Source organism: Pleurodeles waltl, chromosome 5 (assembly GCF_031143425.1).
Source record: "Pleurodeles waltl isolate 20211129_DDA chromosome 5, aPleWal1.hap1.20221129, whole genome shotgun sequence".
Classification (NCBI taxonomy): domain Eukaryota; kingdom Metazoa; phylum Chordata; class Amphibia; order Caudata; family Salamandridae; genus Pleurodeles; species Pleurodeles waltl.
The window spans coordinates 1290211160-1290232849 of NC_090444.1; the positions used below are offsets into that span (position 1 = coordinate 1290211160).

Below are 21690 nucleotides of genomic sequence, written 5' to 3' on the forward strand. Positions count from 1 at the left end.
GGTTCACTATAAACGTGCCAAAGTTGCATCTGACTGCCTTTCAGAAGCTCCCTTTCATTGGAGCTGTTCTGGATACAATGCAGTTTCCGGTTTATCCTCCCGAGCAACGAGTCCAGGATATTCAGATTATGATACCGATGTTTCGGCCTCTATCCTGGATTTCGGTGGTACAGACTCTGAGGCTGTTGGGACTCTTGGCTTTACACATCCTATTAGTCAAAAATGCCAGATGGCATATGAGGGCTCTGCAATGGGACCTGACGTTCCAGTGGGCACAGCATCAGGGAAATCTTACCGACACGGTTCAGATCTCCGAGGGAGCTGCAAAAGACCTGCAGTGGTGGTTAGTGAACTGCAATTGGGTCAAAGGCAGACTCCTCTCCCTTCCCCAACCAGATCTCACAGTAGTGACAGATGCGTCACTTCCGGGGTGGGGAGGCCACCTGCGAGAGGTGGAGATCAGGGGCCTCTGGTCTCCGACGGAATTTGGTCTCCATATCAACTTATTGGAGCTCTGGGCGATTCGGCTAGCATTGAAAGCATTTCTTCCTATTGTGAAAGGGAAGTTAGTGCAGGTGTTCATGGACAACACAACCGCAATGTGGTACTGCAACAAGCAGGGCGATGTGGGATCGTGGACCCTTTGTCAAGAGGCTCTGCGTCTCTGGACATGGCTGAAACAGCAGTGCATAACCCTGGTGGTTCAACACCTGACAGGTTCCCTGAATGCCAGGGTGGACAAATTCAGCCTTCAATGCCTAGAGGATCACAAATAGTGTCTCCGTGCGGAGGTGGTGCAAGGACTCTTTCAGCAGTGGGGAGAGCCTTGGTTAGACCTGTTTGTCTCTACAGAGAACGTGCAATGTCACCAGTATTGCGTGTTGGAGTTTCCAAGGCGCCAATCGCTCGCCAGCGCTTTTCGTCACAAGTGGAATTCAGACCTCCTATACACGTTTCTGCCCATACCCCTTCTGCCCAGAGTTCTCAAGAAGATCAAGAATAACCGGGCCCAAGTCATCTTAGTGGCTCCGGATTGGGCACGGAGAGTCTGGTATCCCGAGCTACTCAAAATGAGCATCAATCCTCCAATCAGGCTGCCCTTTCTCGAGGATCTTCTGTCACAACAGCAGCAGGGGAGGATTCTCTACCCGAACATGTCAACTCTGCGCCGTCATGTGTGGAGATTGAGCGCCGGGAGTTGATGGTTTTGACATTCCTCCCTAAGTCTGTAAGGTTATTTTGTCAGTCAGGCGTCCCTCCACTAAGACCATATACGCCTGCAGTTGGAGATGCTTTGTATAATATTGTACAGAAAGGTCTATTGACCCTCTTTCTGCTTCTCTTTCTGACATTATTATTTTCATTCTGTCTCTAGCCCAGCAGAGTTCTACCTTAGGGGCTCTAAAGGCTATCTTGCTGCCTTATCGGCATTTCTTTGGCTGCCTGATCAGCCTTCCTTGTTCAAATCTCCCATTGTAAATAGATTCCTCAAAGGGCTTGTACATATATTTCCCCCTACGCCCTTTATTATGCCTCTATGGGAAGTAAATCTTGTCCTCACGTTTCTCATGTGTGCTCCCTTCGAGCCTTTACACAACTGTCCCCCCTGGCTGCACACCATCAAGACAGCCTTCTTAGTGGCAATAACATCTGCCAGGAGGGTGAGTGAGATGCAAGCCCTGTCATCAAGGCCACCGTATCTCACTATACATCCAAAGTGGTTCTCAGAACTTGTGCCTCTTTCCTCCCTAAGGTAGTGACCCTATTCCATCTGGGTCTGAATATCATTCTGCCCACCTTCTTTGCTCCACTGCATCCCTCTAAGGAAGAGGAACGACTCCATTGATTGGACCCAAAAAAGCATTGTTTTTCTACCTTGACCGCACGAAAGAGTCCTGGGTGGATGACCACTCTTTGTGGGGTACGTGGAAGCAAAGAAGGGTCGGGCAGTGCAGAAGCGAACTATTTCGCGCTGGGTCGTTCTCTGCATTAAGATCTGCTACGCATTGGGCAGGAAGCAGCCTCTTGAGGGCTCATTCTACCAGGGGCAAAGCTGCTAACCCTGCACTAGCTCGAGGCGTTCCGGTCCTGGACATCTGTCAGGCGGCAACATGGGCATCCTTGCACATGTTTGCAAAACATTACTGACTGGACAGTCGGGTACGAAGGGATGGTTATTTTGCCCGTTCAGTCCTGCAGGACTTTCTAGTGTAAGGAGTGGTATCCGCAGCCCACCACCAGTAGGTTATGGATTGGGTATCTATTCAAAGGTAAGGAATCTGCAGCTAGAAGTCTCTATCAGATGAACAAGTTACTTACTATTAGTAACACATTATCTGGTAGAGACTCTATCTAGCTGCAGATTCCTTACACCACCCATGACTCCCCGCTCTGCGGATATGACTGATAGGGTTAGGGTTTTTTCCCTTCTCAGGGCCCTAGTTCTGCACAGACAAATGTTGGTTCTGTCCATGACTCTGCACTTCTGACGTGTAAGTTTTTTGTGGATAAAAGAACTGACGTATGCATGCCAAGGTGGCGTCAACATAGACGACCTTGACGTCATAGACAGCTCCAATGACGCTGACAAAGCCACATGGAGCCGGACGACACATGCGGAACCAAACAACGCCTCCCGACGGCGTGCTCAGGGTATTGCTCAGCTAAAAGATTCCGGATTCGAAGCTGACGCCAGGGAATTCAAAGGTAAGGAATCTGCAGCTAGATCGCCTCTACCAGATAATGCGTTACCTAAGGTAAGTAACTTGTTCATCAAAGCCATGCATTTGGAGCCTCTTTGGGCTTCATTTGACCACTTCTATGAGCCTTTCCACTAGTGAAAATGGTACAGTGTTTCTATGCCAGTTCGCTTACCACAATAGTTGACAGTTAGTTAGTGTACTGACAGCACGGACCCAGGGGCTCTGCTTTTCTGGGCCTCAGATCACAGAGAAACCCCCACGAAGAGTCTGACTAGGAAACTGAGGACACAAAGGAAATGTTTATAGTTACAGTCTTCCACAAACTTTTAAAAAACAGGATATGCTGGAAAGTGGGTTATTTATGCATTTAATGAAGATATCCATGGTGGAAAACTGGTTTCAATAATATGTTTTTCTTGTATGTCATAAGATCTTCATTAATTTTCATAGATATTGGAATAAAAAGGCAAGCTTATCCCATCTGTAGGGATGATGAGAGTGAGGAAAGAAAGGAAGATAAACAGATGGTGTGACCATCTTTAACATATTTGCAGAAGAAAAATGCACTGCCCACGAGCTCGCTTTGGAGAACAGATTGAAGCAGAGCCCTGCACTCTTATCCTCAAACTCTCACACTTTACTTCTGCAATTACACCTTTTTTGAAGGCACAAGACATGTTGTCCTTGGATTTCCATGCTTAAGAAATCTTCCTGCATGACCTTGGTTTGTGTTTGGTTGCCTTGGTAATTTCAGGCATGCCTGCCCATGCCTCTGATGCAATCTCACAAGGCAGGCTTTGTCTGTTAAATGCTGCCTGTGATGCATAGCAAGTAAACTGGGAGAGCTGAAGTTAGATTACCTTTGTTTGTTTCTTCGCTTGAACGTTGGTGACCCTGTACCACCTCCACCCTTTCTTGTTATAGTTTCTTGTTTTAGTTTACATCAGTATATGGTGTTGTTTTAATCCACATTACTTTCGTTTATTTTACAAATTTACTTTATGCTCCTTTTTTTTTATTTTATTTGCCACAGTGTGCTCAAGAGCCTCTTTCTCTTGGTACCAGAATGATTAGCGTTTGGTTGCCTTGGTAATATCATGCATCCCTGCCTGTACTCCCCAGTGCCATCTTGCATGGCAGACTTTATCTGCCTGATCCTGACTGGCTTTATTGTTCCAAAGTAAAGTCAATGTGTGCCCAGTTGTACAACAGGTCTCACTAGCTCAAATACAGGGGCGGTAATTAGACACCTTGTTTTATCTCTGACACTTTCCAGCTAGCTCTGCACCGCCACTTGGTATTTTGGGTAACCCAATTGCTTTCCAATGCGTCCCTCTCTTCAGGTCACAACACTAAAGATCACATTCATCCATCACAGAGTTCATTCATAATTATAAATGAAGCAGTGCATATTTTGTGGCAAAGCTTTTGAGAGTTAGACTTCTTGCCGACTAGAACTTGGATCTCTTTATTTGTATCCAAGATGTACCTTTAAGACAATTCAGGCCTGACCTCATCTCCACCATCCTGGAAAATATAAAATCCTTTGGGCGGAATCAACCCTCATGTTCCAGAGAGATAGCTGTGCCTTTTTTATTTTAATTCACATCCAGGTGCTCTTTAGCCTTTTCTACTCTGCACCAACATGTCAGCACTATTCTCTTATCCCCCTTTGGTGTGAGACCCCCTACCTTACTCAGAACACCAGACTTTTGATCTCTCAGCTGGTGCTACCCATAATATTAAAGTAATCCTTACTCATTGCCCACCAGGCTCATGTTAACATTTTATGAGGGTGTTTGTTGAGTTCCCAAGCTCCCTTGAACTTAAATCTGATCATTTAATCCTGTTAGGCTATTTTAAAATCTATGGAGATACTTCCACTAAAGAAGCTTCAGACTGTGTTGAATGCTGCACGCAACTGAATTTCTATCTATTAGTATAGGGTCCATTCCTTTGGCCTGTCTTCCTGTTTCTAGATCATCAGCTAGTATAGGTTGCTTCCCCACTGGAGTTCACCTGGACAAGGCTGTTATTGTTTGCATTAAGACTGCCCTTGAGCAGACAGATCTTGATCTTTAGCGCTCCCCCGCAACCCAGAAGTTCCTGGGATAAACTTCCCACCCATTGTGGAAGCATCACACTGCTTATATCTGCTCCTTCTAATGAGAATGACATGTCTTGCTTTGCCGCAACCTTGAACACTAGATCTCTAATGCATTGAATACTGACATTCCTTTTGTTTCGCAAAAATACGTTCAGTATACTCCCGGAGCATCTTGTTTTTTTGAAGAAGTTGCTGTGACCAAAAGATGGAGTAAAGAAAAATGAAATCACCCGGCTCTGCACTTATTCTACCAAGGATAAGGCTGGATGAACTGCACCTCACTATGTTCAACATACAAATTGGAGATGATGTTTTTGGCACATCCTTAGCCTGACCTCCCAACTTCTGCCCCCACCCCTCCAACCCCCATCCAATTGGCAAGTGAAGTTCCCAAGGACTAGAATAAAGGTGTGATCCTGTCCCTTCTGAAAAAGCTCAATTTATATCGTTAGATCGTAAAATAATGATCAACAATAGAATAAGCTCTTTTGCGGTTTCCTTCGAGAGACATCAAAAGTCTAGTAAAACAACAGATCACAGCTTTCATTGAGTCCAACAGAGTGCTGAACACTCGTCAACCGATGGTCTTGCATGATTCTACTCAACCGTCTAAGACTGGTTCTTGAAAGATAAACATCAAGCAGAGTCCCTGTCTCTGTTTTGATCAATCTTCAAGAAACTTCACTGCTGAGTCTTTCAGGACTCTGCCCGGAGTCCAACTCTTTTCAACCTATGTTGCCTCATTAGCTGCTTTAATGCTGTAATTCAACTTGTTATGGTTACTCAGGTGAAACCTACTTAACCATTTGCCTTGATAGGGACAAGCCCATTTTCTAAAATCAGTTCAAAGCATGCTGGCTGGATGGACTGCACCTTGCTATGTTCAACACATGAATTGGAGATTATGTTTTTGGCACATCCTTAGCCTGATCCCCCAACTTCTGCCCTTCTATCCCCCCACATCCAACTGCCCAACCCAATGCCCTCAACAGACAGCCCTTGCATCATCTGTAATAAGTAGCTAATCTTGAAGGCCCAAATGTATATGTCATGTTTATCTTTCTTCTGTATTTTCTCAGTGATCAGGAAAAATAATTCATTTTCTTCCAGTTCACTTTCATAAAACATAGTCCAGACCCTTGTTCCTTCTCATTTGGACAACTGTAACTCTACTTCAGTCTTCCTTCTTACATTTCTACAGACTGTAGTGCACGTAAAATGCCCCAGTCCCTTTTATCCCTGGTCCTAATAGACATTCCTGTTTTACATACGATGATCATCAAAATATCTGTGCCATGTGCTCTGTAGTGTCTCACCCAGGTATAGGACTTCACTTATTACTCTCTGCCCAGACCTCTCCTTTTAAGTAGTGCCAACCTAATGACCTCTTCAAGGTTTTGCAGATCTAGACTTGATGGCCGTGCCTTGAGTCATTACTCCCAAACTCTAGGATGCCCTTCCCTCCAGGCCTTGTGACTTGACTAGCCATCATCATTTCAGTAAACTGTTGAAAATCCATCTTTTACATGGCATGATGGCTCCTCCTTTTAGCTCGAGGACACCCCTTTTCTGGGTAATTGTCACACTTGAATATTTTCATTCATTCATTTAGGATGAGTAAATGACCAAGTGTTGCAAATGTAGTAATTTTTTCCCTGTCTAAATTTTTGTCTCTAAGAATTACTTTTCTAGCAATGTCTGGCACAGCACTTGTTTTAAACATGTGCGATATAGTCTTATATGTGGACAAAGTTTGCAGGGTTAGTGTGAGAGACTGCTGAACACTCTTTATGACTTTTAACATTGAATAACAATCCTTGGCAGGGAACAAAAGTTGTTTAAATGTGCAGACATCTCATCTGAAAATAGCTAACTTCTCTCCATGTCAAAACTTTGAGAGCGTACATGGTATTACCCTGTCTTGATTATTGAATCCTGAAATAATTCCTTTCATTCTTAATAGTTATTTCGAATCCTAGAATTGCCAACTACAAAGTCTCATACAGAGTTAGAGCTGTGTGTAAGAATTCTTTAGGAGTTCCTGACAGATTCTTACTATTAATGTATTTTTCCCAAGTTATTAGTGAATTACTTGTGAACCAGATTATCACTATTTAAGTCTTGTAGATAAAGTGTAAAGTGACTGTGCAGATTTAAGTATGAGTGTACCTCTTGTAGCAGCAGGACGAGGATTCATGGAACTTGGTCAGTACTAACAAAATAGTTACTTTGTGGGTGCTAACAAACCTTACCAATTTTTCTTCACATCCATTTTTCACAATTTATTGTGGATCAAAGTAGATTAGTTAGTTGCAAAAAATCCTTATTTTTTGGGTAATGCAGGAAAGGATTTATTTGTAGATTTATTTTGTGTTTGGTATTTTTAGAAGGAGCAAGTGTAGAAATCTACAAACTGCAACCTGCTTAGATTTCCATTTGAACATCTTAATGTTTTTCGGGAAGTCAACAATCTTGGCAAAACATTAGAGCATGTGTATCATTCATTCTGTTATGTGTGAATTTCTAGTGATGCCAGGGGACTAAAACAGGTATCTTTTGATGCAAGATTTGTCATTGTCCCTTCCTACTTATGAAAGCAATGTGCCCATTGGCTTTAGTGACAGTTAAAGAGGGATTATTGGTAATCTGCCATGCGTATAGCGTTCAATGTTTACATGTAACCAAATGTTTCTTGTAATGTCTCTTATGATTCACTTTAAGATTGTGTTGAGAAGGTTAATTAACCTCTGTAAAACTTTATAAGCCTTCAGTGTAATATTTCTGGGTGGTATTTTACCACCATTTCTAGTTATCGTTAATGGATATTTTTAGATAGTGTTGCCATTTTTAATATGACATATTTATTGTCACTGAATTAATATACTGGTAAACAACAAAGAATCAGTACACTGCATTGCCATTGCCTTATAGAGTTTGGAAGACTATATTTCATGTCTGGACTCTGCAGCAGATGCCTGTAGCATAATGGTGAAGAAAGGAGACAAGAAAAAAGAAAGGTAATGAAAATTGTTTATAGCAGCAATATAAGGATTAGCATGAAGTCAGTTGAGAGTTGTGTTGCTTGCTTTTTTGCTTTCTTTCTTTAATTCCGTCACCTGTAATTTGATGGTAGCCCATAAGAACATAATTTGCATGTTCTTTGATAAAAGTACCATAAAAAAACTGCCATGCTATGCGCTTTAAACCTTGTTTAGCCAGGAAACCTATGTTTTTTTCAGTCTCATGCAGCTACTGACCATTAAAGCCTAAGGAGATAGTGAATATCATAGGAGGAGCATGCTATAGAGCTATGACAAAAAGTATTTACCTCTGGCGCTGAAAACAGGTTGTCATCCAAACAACACAAGTCAGCTAATTATAAATCAAACCAAAGGAGAACATAAAATGAAATGTGAATAAGTTCCTTTTGCTTTTCTGAATTGCAGTGCACAGCTTTCTCTGGGGTTGGGGAGGATCCGTTTTAAAAGGATTCAGAGAATAGGATAGCTTAATGGTCCAACACCTGTATTCCAAAATATATGCATATAATGTTTGCACATAGAAATATATAGAAATGGTCCCAAGAGGTACATATCAAATGCCTCTAAGGAGTCCAAAATGGTTCCTGAGCGTCTTTAGCTTCATTTTGTATATATTACAATCAATTTAAATGCACACATTTTTACGGAAGCATTAACATCAATTTGAACAAGATAGACGAAAATGCACTGTCTCTTTTGCTCTGAGTGAAAAGTGCGAGGTTCTAGCATAAGAGACACAGTCAACATGTGATTTCAAGTAAAGTGCTCAAGGATTTGTCATATAATCTCCAAGAGGCAAAATGTTATTCAAATGGATAGTTCAATAAGGAATCTGTTTGGTATTCAAGAGAATAACGTGGATAATACACATTCCGGAGCGGAGATTTATAAACAAGAGAGGTTGTATTGTGGGCAGGACATGGTTCTATTTTTTCTTTTTAGGTTGGGCCTAGGCAGCGCGCATGCGCTGCCTCTCAACATGCTGTAGTCTACTTCTGTGAGCTTTCACCACGACCATCTCTTTCATTCACTCCTTGGCCTGCCTTTCAACATTCCTTTGGTTTCTTTAGTAAATTTACTTTTGTCCCGCTATTTGGCTGTTTTGTTCCCGCCCTGGAGACTGACCCTTTAACATGAATCGCCCATATAGGTTAGTGTTGGCGCACTACTTTTTTCTTTTGCCTAGGGCTTGTTTTGTTTCCTGCTCATGTTCTGCTCCGTATCTGCAATGGTTTGTTTTGTATCCGTAAAACACGCTCAGCTGATATTTGCCAATCAGAATGTAGCTAGGTATGCGTGAGTAAACAAACTTTAATTCCTGATACGCTTTTGGAGCCCATGTGGCTCGACGTCATGCGTCATGTTTCATATCATTGTATTTTTTTCAGTGAACTGCTCCTTGGATTTACACTTACGTTGTCTAGTTTTTTTTTTTTATGCACGAGGAGAGCCAACGACAAGACGCAAAATCGGTTTCCCAGTTCCAAAGCAGCAGCTCTAAATATTATGCCACATCCTCTCTCTGTTCCTTAGTTGGGTAATTGGATATTAGCTAGATTGGTAGTGCACCCTGCTTTAATATTACAAAAACCCACCTGCTTGGGCTGTTTAACTCGGTATAAAGACTGGCGAGTAGGGTCCCTTTCTCTTAATAAGAATGTATCTGCTTCGTATTTTTACTAGCAAGAAAACATGGGAGGTGAGTGTTGGTGGCAACCTTTAAAGGAGGTGGGAACACTTTGTTTTTTTTACCTTCTAGTATGTGGAGCATTGAACTATTATGTTTTTGTATTTGTGGAGTGTGTGAGGATGGCAGTGGACCACGAGGTATGCAGTCTCTGCAGCTGGGGAGGTACTTTGGAAAATTCAGCCATTCGCCTTAAGGTTTGGGTTTCACTCTGTAACGGTAATCTGGACTCCCTGAGTCTCTGAACCGCGGTTGGCATTTAAACTACAGAACGTGCCCAGGCACAACACGCTGCAAGGATGAGAGAATAGCGCACTGCCTACCCTGAGGCTGCTAGCACTTTTACGGCGGAAGCTTGCAGTAAAGTATTTGTCATTTACTGGACATAGTTCATGTCTCTCCCACTGATGGTTTCACGAAACAATTGAATGTGCCATATATTTCATTTTCTAATGTTGAGTAGACACTTTAACTAGTGGTTAAGTAGTCACTTAACGTAAATGGTTATTGTTCTCTGGAATTTTTTACATGTATGTTTGAAGGGCCTATGAAACAATAGGATATCTATAATTAATAACTGCATCTATTAAATACATTCTTGCTGTATTTGTAATGTGCTGAAAATCACCACCAGGTAGCTTCAATGCACAGGTAGATATAATCAGTGAAATAGACATTAAAAAAAATTTAAATATAACATAAAACATCCTGGCACGATGAATTAAAAAAATAAATAAATAAAACTGCCTGAACTAAATCAAAACATGCCTTCAAATTGCTGTCATTATTTAGAAAAATACTTTTAAGTGTCAATAAACAAATTCCCTATGCTGGACAAGGTCTACAAAGATGGAGCAAGTCTAATCGGGTATCGCAAATTAATTAATTACTGTAACTTGTGCATAATGCCGCACTTAAAGCAGTACAGCACCCAGGATAATGTGATGCATAGTTAAACACTTATGAGGTCCCAAAAGCACGACCTATTGGCTATGCTAGTGCTTGTTTACTGTCTGAAGCAAAGGTATTTTGACTTGGTTTTACAAGGTTACATGTTTTCTGCAATGCCATGGAAGAGATACAATTGCTTAAGTTTTTACCAGGTAACAGTAACGAAATATGTTATTGAAGTATTATTTATGCATAAAACATCTTCAGGTTACTAAGCATATCATCTTAATGTTAATAAAACCTTATATTTTTTTCAAAGAATAACACGACTTGGACAGCACACTTATTGTGAGCGAGTCATATGCTAGCTGAACTAGGCGCTGTAATCCACACCACTCTCTATGCCTTGATTGTTTGACTTTGGTATGCCCTGAAGGTCAAAGCCCAAGAAGGAGATTGGCAGTTCAGTGGGCTTTTAGTAGTATCTAGTTTCCTCATTTTCCAAGTACAACAGCAGTACTTGTCACAAGGATTGCCTAGCTGCCCATACATCCCATGTGCTCCAGAAAACTGCCACAGCAGTGTTTAAAGGAATTCAAGCAGAGCAAAATAACTACTTCAGTCTGTGAGTCTGTAATTATTTGCAAGCAAGTGCTTTCTATCCAAGACACACAGCTTTGATCCTGGAACCAAACTCAGTTATTACAGAACCTGACAAAAAAAGAAAAAAATGAATCTTCCTTGTTGTCACCTGAGAGCCATAGCAACATATTACAGTAATGTATAAACAATGTTAAATACAATTTGTGAAAAAGCAGCATAAAACCACTAAATAAGACTGTGATATATAACATGTTAGACTATTGCCCATTGTTCGCCTTAAAGTTAATCAGCCAGGCAGACCAGACATATGATGCCACCGAAGAATATATTAAAGCATAATCGGTCGTATAATGTTAGGGTATGATTTGCACATTTCTCTAGTTACAGCTTGTTTTTTTTTAAAGAGGAACACTAGTCATTTAAATGAGCAATATAACAGTTAGAACAAAATAGCATAAAATGCAAAACTGTCAACCTCCATTTTGCAATCGCAGTAGCCATCCACATCCTCATTGAGGCTTGTTGGCAGTCTAGCAGGCCAAAACCTAATATTCAATATGTTTTGAGCTTCCGGGTGAATACTATCCAAATATGATTCAAAGACTAGGATTTACCTATAGGCATGATAACAAAATGCCAGTCAATTGTCGGTAACAGTTTGGATACAGGCTATGCGTTTAATGGTCAAGGATCTTTCTTTAATCATCCCAGCAATGCGAACATTTATAAATATAGGGTTAGAACCCAGTTTACTGCAACAGGATGTTCTTAGTATGGGAGTACTACTTATTATTGCACAAAACAAACTTGCTAAATATTTATATATATATATACATATATATATATACATATATATATATATATATATATATATATATATATATATATATATATATATATATATATATATATATCCACCACCTTTCTCTGTAATTGCACCTCACAGGAGTAGTTGAAGTGAACTTAAATTTATGATTGGTTAGTGTTAGAATGGGGTCTGTAGTTGGCAGTCAGTTTATACCCTGTCCTAGGAGATGACCCTCACTCTAGTCAGGGTAAGGAAGTCACACACCTAAGATAACCCCTGCTCACCGCCCTGCTAGCTTGGCACAAGCAGTCAGGCTTTTCTCAAGGGCAATGTGTAAAGTATTTGTACACACATACAGTAACAACACCACAAAAGTATTCAACACCAGCTTAGAAAAATAGCCAATATTTATCTGAGTAAAACAAGACCAAAACAACAAAAATCCAACAAACACAAAGTTATCACTTTTCAAAGGTTTAAATGTCTTAATACTGAAAAATCAGTGTTGTATCTTTATAACACACAGTAGCTTGAATGGCTCAAAACAAAGATGATGCGGGCCGCAAGGGAGGTGATGTGTCAGAAAAGCAAGCGATGTGTAGATTATTTTCACACTGGACAGGCGCTGCATGGATTCTTTTCCTGCCGGACTAGCGCTGCCTCTCGGTGTCCTGGCCCCAGACACACTCTAGGGGGTAGGAGTCTGCTTTGTGCAGGGACAGGCACATCCCTGTTCAGGTACAAGTGTCTGCTCCTCCCTCCACTCTAGCCCAGAAGGACTCCTCAAGATATGCAGGACACACCTCAACTCACTTTGTGTGACTGTCTACAGTGAATTCACAAACAGCCCAACTGTCAGTCTGACCAAGACGTGCGTTCCACAGCCAGGCAGAGGCACAGAATGGCTAAGCAAGATGCCCACTTTCTGAAAGTGCAGTTTTAAAACTTACAATCTAAAAACAAACTTTACCAAAGATGTATTTTTAAATTGTAAATTCAGGGACCCCAAACTCCCAATCTCTATCTGCTCCCAAGGGGAAACTGCACTTAAGATACTTCAAGGCAATCCCCATGTTACCATATGGGAGAGAAAAGCCTTGCGATAGTGAAAACTGAATGTAGCAGTATTTCACTGTCAGGATGTGTAAAACACACTAATACATGTCCTACCTTTGAAATATACTGCACCCTGCCCATGGGGCTGCCTTGGGCCTACCGTAGGGGTGACTTACATGCAGTAAAAGGGAAGGTTTGGGCTTGCCAGGTCAAACTGGTAGTTGAAAAACTGCCCATACAGACACTGCAGTGGCAGGTCTGAGACATGTTTATAGAATGAGAAAAAAGTTCAGGTGAGCTCACAGATAAATATCAAGGTGGAGTGATCCCCTCAAATCCTTGGTCCGCCATTCCACCATGTCAGGCAACTTTCATCATGGACTTCATCCAGCCCACAGTGGTGCTCATCTTAAACCATAGGAAGCAGCCACTTTGTGAAGAATAACAATACTCACTTGCCTCAGTCACTCGTTTAAGGTCTAAAGCGATGAGTCACACTGGTGCTGTCTTCTCCCCCTCAGTGCTTGTACTTTGCCTTCTTCATAACTTGCTCTGGTTGCTCTGCTTGCCCCTTACACTCAAGGGGATACATCATCCATGCTAACAACCCCCGTCCCCCACCACTACACTCCACCCTGGGCTCAATCACCCCAGGCCCAGGTGTTGTGATAAAACAATGTACCATGTGCAAAGAGGGATTTAATTGTTTACTTCCAGGATCTTGTTAATAATTCCTGTTCAGTGGGCAACTCTCCGAAGAGGTAATTAACCCCGGAAACCCAAACCTCAGACCCAAACAGGAAGAAATAAACAGCCACAAGGTTGACCATCACCCAGAAGCCCGTAGTGGGGGAAGGTTGGAACTGGAGGAGAGCATGAGCATGTCCATCTGCTTCCATGAGAAAGACACTGTAATTGAGAGGAGGATCATATTTCTAATTATGTCAGGTAATTTGGGGGAAAAGGCATTACCGGTAACTTTTCTTTTTTTTCTAAATTCTGGGCTGTCTTCCCACCTTAAATGTTTACTGATGCCACGATCTTGCTAATGATTCCACTTCAGTGGACAACCCTCTAAAGTTAAACCAGTCTTGCAGGCATTTTTGGTAGTTAAAATGTTGTGCCATGAATGTCTTACCAGACCAGAAGAGTTAAGCAGCTTGTCTCCCCTCTGTGTATATAACCTCTTTAAGGTGCATCTCACTAACATATCTTAAGAGTGCTAAGAGGAAACAGTGTTACTTTTGTTGAGTTGTTTCATGCCAAGATTATGCCAACATAGCCTACTATTCGGGTGCTCCACTCAGTTGCAAAAACCTCCCTTTTAAATATTATTAAGTCACTCCTATGTAGGCAGAGTGCATGGTATGCAAAAGTACAGCATATAGAAATTCAATGTTAACATTTCCTTACTGTGACTAGCACCCAAAAGCTATTTTTACTGTGGTAGGCCTAGCTGTCTTCTTAATACCGTATCTGGGGCTAGCACATAATAATAAACAGCTACTTTTAATAATTATTAGAAATCCAATTCAATTGTTAAATCAATTTTTTAATTAATATTAAGGAAAAGTAACTTTTACAAAGGTACCCTTCCCCTGCTTGAAGATCCTCAGGGGTAAATTTGCATTTGCTTTCCGACTTCTGCTAGCCAGTAATTAGCACTTGAATAGGTGCGAAAAATGTGTGAAGTGCCTCCCAGGATCAAACAATAGGCTGGCATGAATAGGTAGAGCTGACTCCTCTGAACCTAGAAGAATATGCAGGGTGGGGCTGTGAGCATCCTTTTTGACAGTACAGTGTCAAATCCTGCTTGAATGTCAAATCCAGCTTGACAGACCTCTTGGATTTTTACATGAAACACTGAGGGTGCACATGAAAGGAGCAGAAAAAGGATGCTGAAACAATTTGTGTGTATCTATTCTCTGATAGCTGGAAAACCCTGCTTTGTTCTACCAGGCTTCTGTCTCTGGGTTCATTTGAAGGGGAGTGGGGCAGTGGCCACCCTAAACTGGATATTAGTGTTAGATGTGGTAGGACACTAGGATTACCATAGTACACTCCCCTACCCTCGGAGCCAAGGTTTAGTGTGGCCAAAGACTTAAACACCATCTTAAAAATCCCCAAAGTGAGTAGTGTTGACCCCTGTAAACGTTTACCTCATTAGGGCATGCCCAGAAGTCATTTGTACCCACTAGCTTGTGCCAGGCATAAATGTGGCACTTCCAGGTACTCGCTTCAGAGTATTCCTGGACCTGAAGAAGAACAGAAAAGGACTGAAACTACAATCTGCAACCTGAGAAGAGGCCCGAAAGAACTGGGCCTGCTCTCTCTTGTACCCCAGAGAACAACGTGGACTTCATGGGTCATAATGTGAACCCTTATTAAAGCTACGGGGTCCGAACAAACTACAGGATTGGATTTTTTGCTACTGCCAGACTGACCAATGGCAACTGGGTTTGACTGGACCCTGCTATTTGGCTTCTTCCTGACACCCTGTGAGTCTCTGAATGCCAACCCTGAGGTCTTGAGGGCATTATAAGTGTGGTCCTGTGGAGGTTTGGGGATTTAAAGGACTAAAGAAGAAGGTCAAATCTTTGACCAAGATGAGCCTGGTTTGTGTATCCCACCCGCGCTCACATGTAGTCAATCCAAAGAGCACATAGGTTCTTGTCTACCCCAACCGTTGGCGATCATTAGCTTCTTAATGCTTCTTTGCTTGAAAAATCATATTTCCAGTTACCCTTTTTGGATTTTTGTCATTTTGTGTTGTTTTTTTTAATTTGATTTTATTTGGCTAATTCAGTTTGAGATTTTTGTTGTTTTACACTTCAACTTTATTATTGTTTTGGCACTGCATAACTACTTTACACATTGCCCAAAGTAAAGATAGTCAGCCCTGTGCCTTATCTACCTGGGGGCTTAGTTCATGTTAATTTAATGACTTAGATGGTTCACCCTGATACAATTGAGGGAGGGGGGGTCAACCCCCCACCTAAATAAAAATCATTTTTCCTCCACAGTTCCCATAATTTTTCATATCAACATCATCAACAAATATCTACGGATGCAAGTAGATACTTCATAATTAAATTGAGTTTGAAAGGCTAAAGTACATCATTCCACACACAGCTAAGTTTCACTTAGAGAGTTCACTGTACCCCAGTTGATCCCCAACTGTCACTTTGTGATGGGGCTTCCAGTCTTTAAAAGTAACTTTTTTAAACTTTATTTGCACCATAAATATGCTTGTTTTTCCGTGCTTGAAAATAGCTCCTTAAAATGCTGATCGGACTAAAAATAGTACATGTTCCTAATAGTTTTGCCAGTTGTTTTTCCTTCGACCAGATAGATGTGTGTGCACTGTGTTAGTCACTTCTTTAAATTTTGATGGGACCAGGCATCCCTGGTCAAAAAATGAGAATCAACAAGTTTGACAATAGTAGCATTTGAAATTTGCACTTGGAGATAATTCAGTTTGTTATGTGATCTGCTGTGTAGCTGTGATTGGCAGCATCCTTTTCTTCCACATCACTGTGTGCTTACCACTTTTGTGTTCTTCTTTCTATCCTGAATTTGCTTGCTGGGGCTAGTCTACTTTTATTTGACCGAAGCATAACTTTCCTGATAATAGTGAGTAGTTTGCTGATCCTCATGAGCAATCCCAATATTCTCTATATGTTAACATGTTTGGGTTATGCGCAAGTGGGTATCGGAAGCATTTCACTTTACGTGCATTTGATTAAACATTACTGCAAACTTGTGCAAATCGTTTAAGAATTCGTAGTACAGTCCATCAAATCTGTTTCTTTTTCCTATTTCCCAGATGTATTGTTTACTTTATCCTGTTTGTGTTTGCAGGCAAGTAGTATTCCAGCACCGGCAGGCTCTAATTGAACAGTTGAAAAACACAGAAGATCCAGCCCTTATTTTACACTTGACGTCAGTCCTTTTATTCCAGTTGTCTACGCATTGCATGCTTCATGCCCCAGGAAGATGTGTACCACAAATTATTGCATTCCTCCACAAAAAGATTCCAGAGGTATTGTTTTTTTAAAACTGTGCTGAAATTTTGTCTTACTGAGTTACTTTAAAATGTGTTAAGACCACCGCTCTGCATATTTTATAAATATAGCCAAATGCTTCCCTCGAGGTCTGTTTTAAAAAGACCTAACTCTTATTCTATAGTTATGAAAAAGTAATGTGTGTCTGTTGGATACAAAGTTTCCCACAAATTACTTAATGCCCTCCTGCCTAAGTGTGCTAATTAGTTCAATATAATTATTTTGGATTCGGTATTTTTGTTTGACACTTAAATGTTCTATTCTTGGACTCTCCTGTTACAGGAAACCATTGTAGAACAAAGCCTGTTAGGTGGTGAAGTATTTTGGGTCCATTCATCAAAGTTTGAAGCTGTAGTTTTCATTTGTTTTTTTTTCTATTTCTCTCAATTTTTCTCTCTGGCCTCACCAAATAGCTAGAGAACTAAGACCTAACATGACAAGTGGGGACGTTGACTAAGGCACCAGAAATCTCAGAGGGGCCTTCAGTTCTTACAGAAGTTAATCTCTGACTCGTTGCACAAAACTGAACAACAAACTTAGCACATTATTAAGATTAGTTGCCTAGCAATGGTGAAGCTTCTCAGAAGACCAGTCAACTTGGTAGTAAGAAAGTTAACTCCCAGCTACCCAGGCTGCTTACTTAAAACCACATATATGTTTGGCATTGTTTAATTTGAATACATAGGCTGCCTAATGAAGGAATATTTTTCATTGAAGTCTATTCACAAACCTTTTCTCGTGCAGCATCATGGCCCTTTAAAAGCTACCATGAGTATTGTTCTTCAGCTCTACAATGATTGAAAATAGTGGTCTATCCAGAGAAATGGAAACACAAGTTACCTTGAACAATGTTGGATCTGCCACATGAAGACTTTGTTGGACCTTAGGCCTACAGCCTGAGCTGGCTGTTTTATGAATAAAATAATGATAACATCTGATATAATATATTTCAGGAATGGTATTAGCGGCCAATAAACCAATAGTAGCTTCACATTTTCACTTATTTTTCCTGAATAGATAGTGTAATGTATCAGCCTTCCTCCATACATCTTCTTTTCATTCCACTAAATTGTCTCCATTTAGTTTGCTGTAGAACTAGTGATAATGTGTGGTGTGATACGTTTAGAGTCACTGTCTGTTTTTAGGTTGGATAAGAATCACTGAGCCAGCTTTGTCTAAATCCTGGAGCTAACAATATCACACACAACTTCCAGCTTTGTCTAAATCCTGGAGCTAACAATATCACACACAACTTTGGTTAAAGTTCTGTACTATCAATAATTATTATAAAGTCCTATCTATTTAAGAATTTTCTTTACTTAAAGGAGCATTCCAAATTGAAGAAAAATATTATTTTGTCCTTTTAAAGCCTAAATAAAACATTTCCAGGTGAAATATTGAAATGCACTTGCGTTCACACCTAAACAAGTCTAAAGTTTAACTGCCCAACTGAACAGTAATTAAAAAACTTGAACTCTAGAAAGGAATTGTTCTACACAGCGTATGTGTTCAGCATCTCGAGCGGGGCGAGTTTGTCAGTGGGTGGTTTAGAAATGCATTGACGTTCGTAATCAGCAGTGGTGGGGAAAAAAGTCAATTATGACAGTAGTTAAGAAGATGCCATAGTTCAAGGAAAATTTGAATCGCTGGTAGATGGTGTGGCAAGGGACATAGAACAACAAAAGCAAATTCCGTACCAAATAAAGGACCCACTTAAACCGTTATGTGCATTTGACTACAGAAGGAATAAACAATTATTATTCTTCCTGCCATATCAGAGCTTTCCTACTGGTTTTAAATGTGTATTTACTGCTACCCACTATTGTTATTTAGAGGTAATACTCACATATAAAGTGTTAGCCACACCGGCATCCTGCTTCTGCTTCATATCTGATGTTTTGCCATCACTACTGAATGTTTAGGTTTGAGAATTGTAAATTGTACAACGACTTTCAGTATGTACATTTAGTGATGTTGCTATCTTAAATGATTTCTCTGTACAATTGCTTTATACTTTCAAAAACGTATTCACAAGCCAATAACCTTCCCTCACTGCAAGGATGGGATATTTGTCTGAATACATTTTGTTGCCTTATTTCTAACAGTGACTTAATTTCAAACTCAAATTCGTTTTTTTCCAACCTGCATATGGTAGTTAATATGCCCATTTTGTTAACTGTCTGCTAACATAAGTTTACTGTTATTAGTTGTTTTTAAATCTAGCCGCAGCTTATATTTGCCTTTTGTTTTTAGGATCAGCACAACCTTTTGTTGAAATTTCAAGCCCTTGTTGTGACTCAGCTAAAAGGACAACATATGAAGATGGGTGAGGTTGATGAAGACACTGCAGAAAACGACGCTGAGAAGAATGACGATGGGGCAGAGACTGTAAAAAAAGAGTTACAAGAGCTTTCTTCTTCCATTAAGGATCTGGTCCTCAAACCCAGAAAATCTTCTTTGACTGAAGAATAAATATATATTTTTTTTATCCTGTTGTTGAGTTCTGATTTCGTTATTGGATGTTTGGGAAACTGGAGGTGGGTGCGTAGTACTCAATCTCTTAGAATAAGTAATCTGCAGCTGTAATTAAGTCTATCACCTTCACTTACGTTAATAAAAATCAAATTAAAAATAATGCATCATGGAAGACTCATAAATATAGTTTTAATATGAACAAAGTCAATCCTAGTTCTGCTTTCTCTGTATAATGGAATACTCGAGAATCCCACCTGTTCATCTATTAAGGAATAATTGCAATTTTTTGGAAAGCATGTTTTTTTTAACTTGACTGCTGAGCTTTTTGTTTTGGTACATTCAAAATGGTTCCAGTATAACCATTTAAAGTAAAATGCATGAGCTGACAAAGCAATGTATAAATCCACGTACACATATTCAATCTTTTTGCCGAATAGTTGCACCATTAAAGGTATTTTATAGATGCTGTAATGGCAATAGTAATTTTGTACACAGTAACAGATGTTTATTACATACAAACAAAGATGCGTCTGAGGAGCTGAGAGACTGAGCGGCGGGCACGGCACCCGTGAGCACTCCTGCCCTATCCAAGACTGTGAAACATCCTTAGGCTGGACGAGGAGAGAAAGCAAGGGCTTGCAGCCTATGGACAGTGTGATTACAGAGCACATTTGGGCACATTTCTGCATGGCATACAAGCAGAGTGTAGTGCAGCTTCTTGATTTGCTGGAGCAAAACCCCTGCAGATTTATAAACATAAGGTTGAATCTACTGGCAAAAGGGGCATATGTGGTTGATGACACCCCAGACCTGATCACAAATATTGACACACATTGTGACCCAGAGGACAGGAGAGGTCCCTGGGAGAGCACGTGCACTGCCAGTCTGCCCTGGCCCTGATAACAAAAAATAGTGCTGGATACCCAAACTAAGCCACAGACCACACTGAACACTGCAAAACGCACCAGAACTGCATTAACGGCCCAGATCGTAACCGATTGGATGCCCAGGACTTGATGTACAGGAGGCGCTATGGAGGGGCCCCACTGCACCATTTGCGACAGTCAGCCATAATAGGAGTAATCTTGAGACACGTGGCCCCAGATATTGCTCAAGTCCCTGTGGCGTTCAGTCAACATTGAACAGCAACCTGACCGGCAGAGCGCAGATAACACCACAGCAACGCCACACCCAAGAACCTCTAGAGAGACGCTGAAATGCAGGACCAGCTTCATCGTCAAGGGTGCCTCACCTGCTTCATACTGGGGAAAGCAGATAAAACATAGCCAGGGATCACGTTTGAGACGCGACAGACTGACAAGTTCTCGCAAGACGCAGGCATTAATCAAGACACTGACGCTTCGGACCAGTGTGCCACGGCATTGGAGACCACACTGCTTGCCATGCAACAGAGCTTGCAATCCATAGATGGCAAGATTGATACCCTGAATCTACATATGGATCTTCTAACTATGAAACTGGATAAACAGATGGCGTGCATAAAGGGGATGTAACAGCGCATCTCTATGATAGAAGATGATATGTAAACGATGGCCGAAAAAGACCTAAATAGGGAAAAGGTGATGCCGTTCATACAGGCCAAAAATGAAGATGAAGACCTGCAGGCACGTTCCTGCCACAACAATCTACGCTTTGCAGGCATCCCAGAGTCGACTAACACTGGCAAAATGGATCTCTTGGTAAAAAAGATACTCATCGACATCTTTGGCCCCAAAATCTATTCTCCATGCTGGTGTTAGGAAGTGCACAGATCTCTAGCACCGATTTCGCCCCTGGGGCCCCTAGGCAACCAATAATAGCAAAGTTGCTGCATTATCGAGATCGTGATGTGGTGCTGAGACTGGCTTGAGAAAAGACAGACATTTATTACCAAGGTAACTGGGTGGCGTTCTACCCCGACTTCAAAGCAACGGTGCAGATGGCATGGAAAGAATTCTTACCCGTCAAAAAGAAATTGCAAAAAGCAGAGATACCCTATGCAATGCTCTAGCAAGCCCAATTGCACATCAATCACCGTGGCAGTGCCAAAATCTTCACAACACCTAAAGCTGCCTTGGAGGTCATCAAAGAACTCACCTCAAGGTGTTGCAGTCAGTCAGATGCCGAACCGGATAATGGATGCCTCTAAAACACAAAGGACATGGACACAGCTGGAAAAAAAAACATTGGTGCTTCCCTTTCTACCGTGGAATGTTTAGGGGCCTGTGAGGGAGCTGGGTACAGGCTAGGATTCAT

General features: G+C 41.1%; 1 protein-coding gene across 1 annotated transcript in view; it reads left to right on the forward strand.

The window, feature by feature from the left end:
• The window catches only part of UFL1 (UFM1 specific ligase 1), a 329946-nt gene extending 310499 nt beyond the window's left edge, over positions 1–19447 (forward strand). Inside the window, exons 17-19 of the mRNA XM_069235525.1 lie at positions 7741–7826; positions 16757–16937; positions 19213–19447. Of these exons, the coding sequence (XP_069091626.1) occupies positions 7741–7826; positions 16757–16937; positions 19213–19431 (486 nt within the window). The 3' untranslated portion in view covers positions 19432–19447. The remainder of the gene's footprint in view (positions 1–7740; positions 7827–16756; positions 16938–19212) is intronic.
• The last annotated feature ends 2243 nt before the right edge of the window (positions 19448–21690 follow it).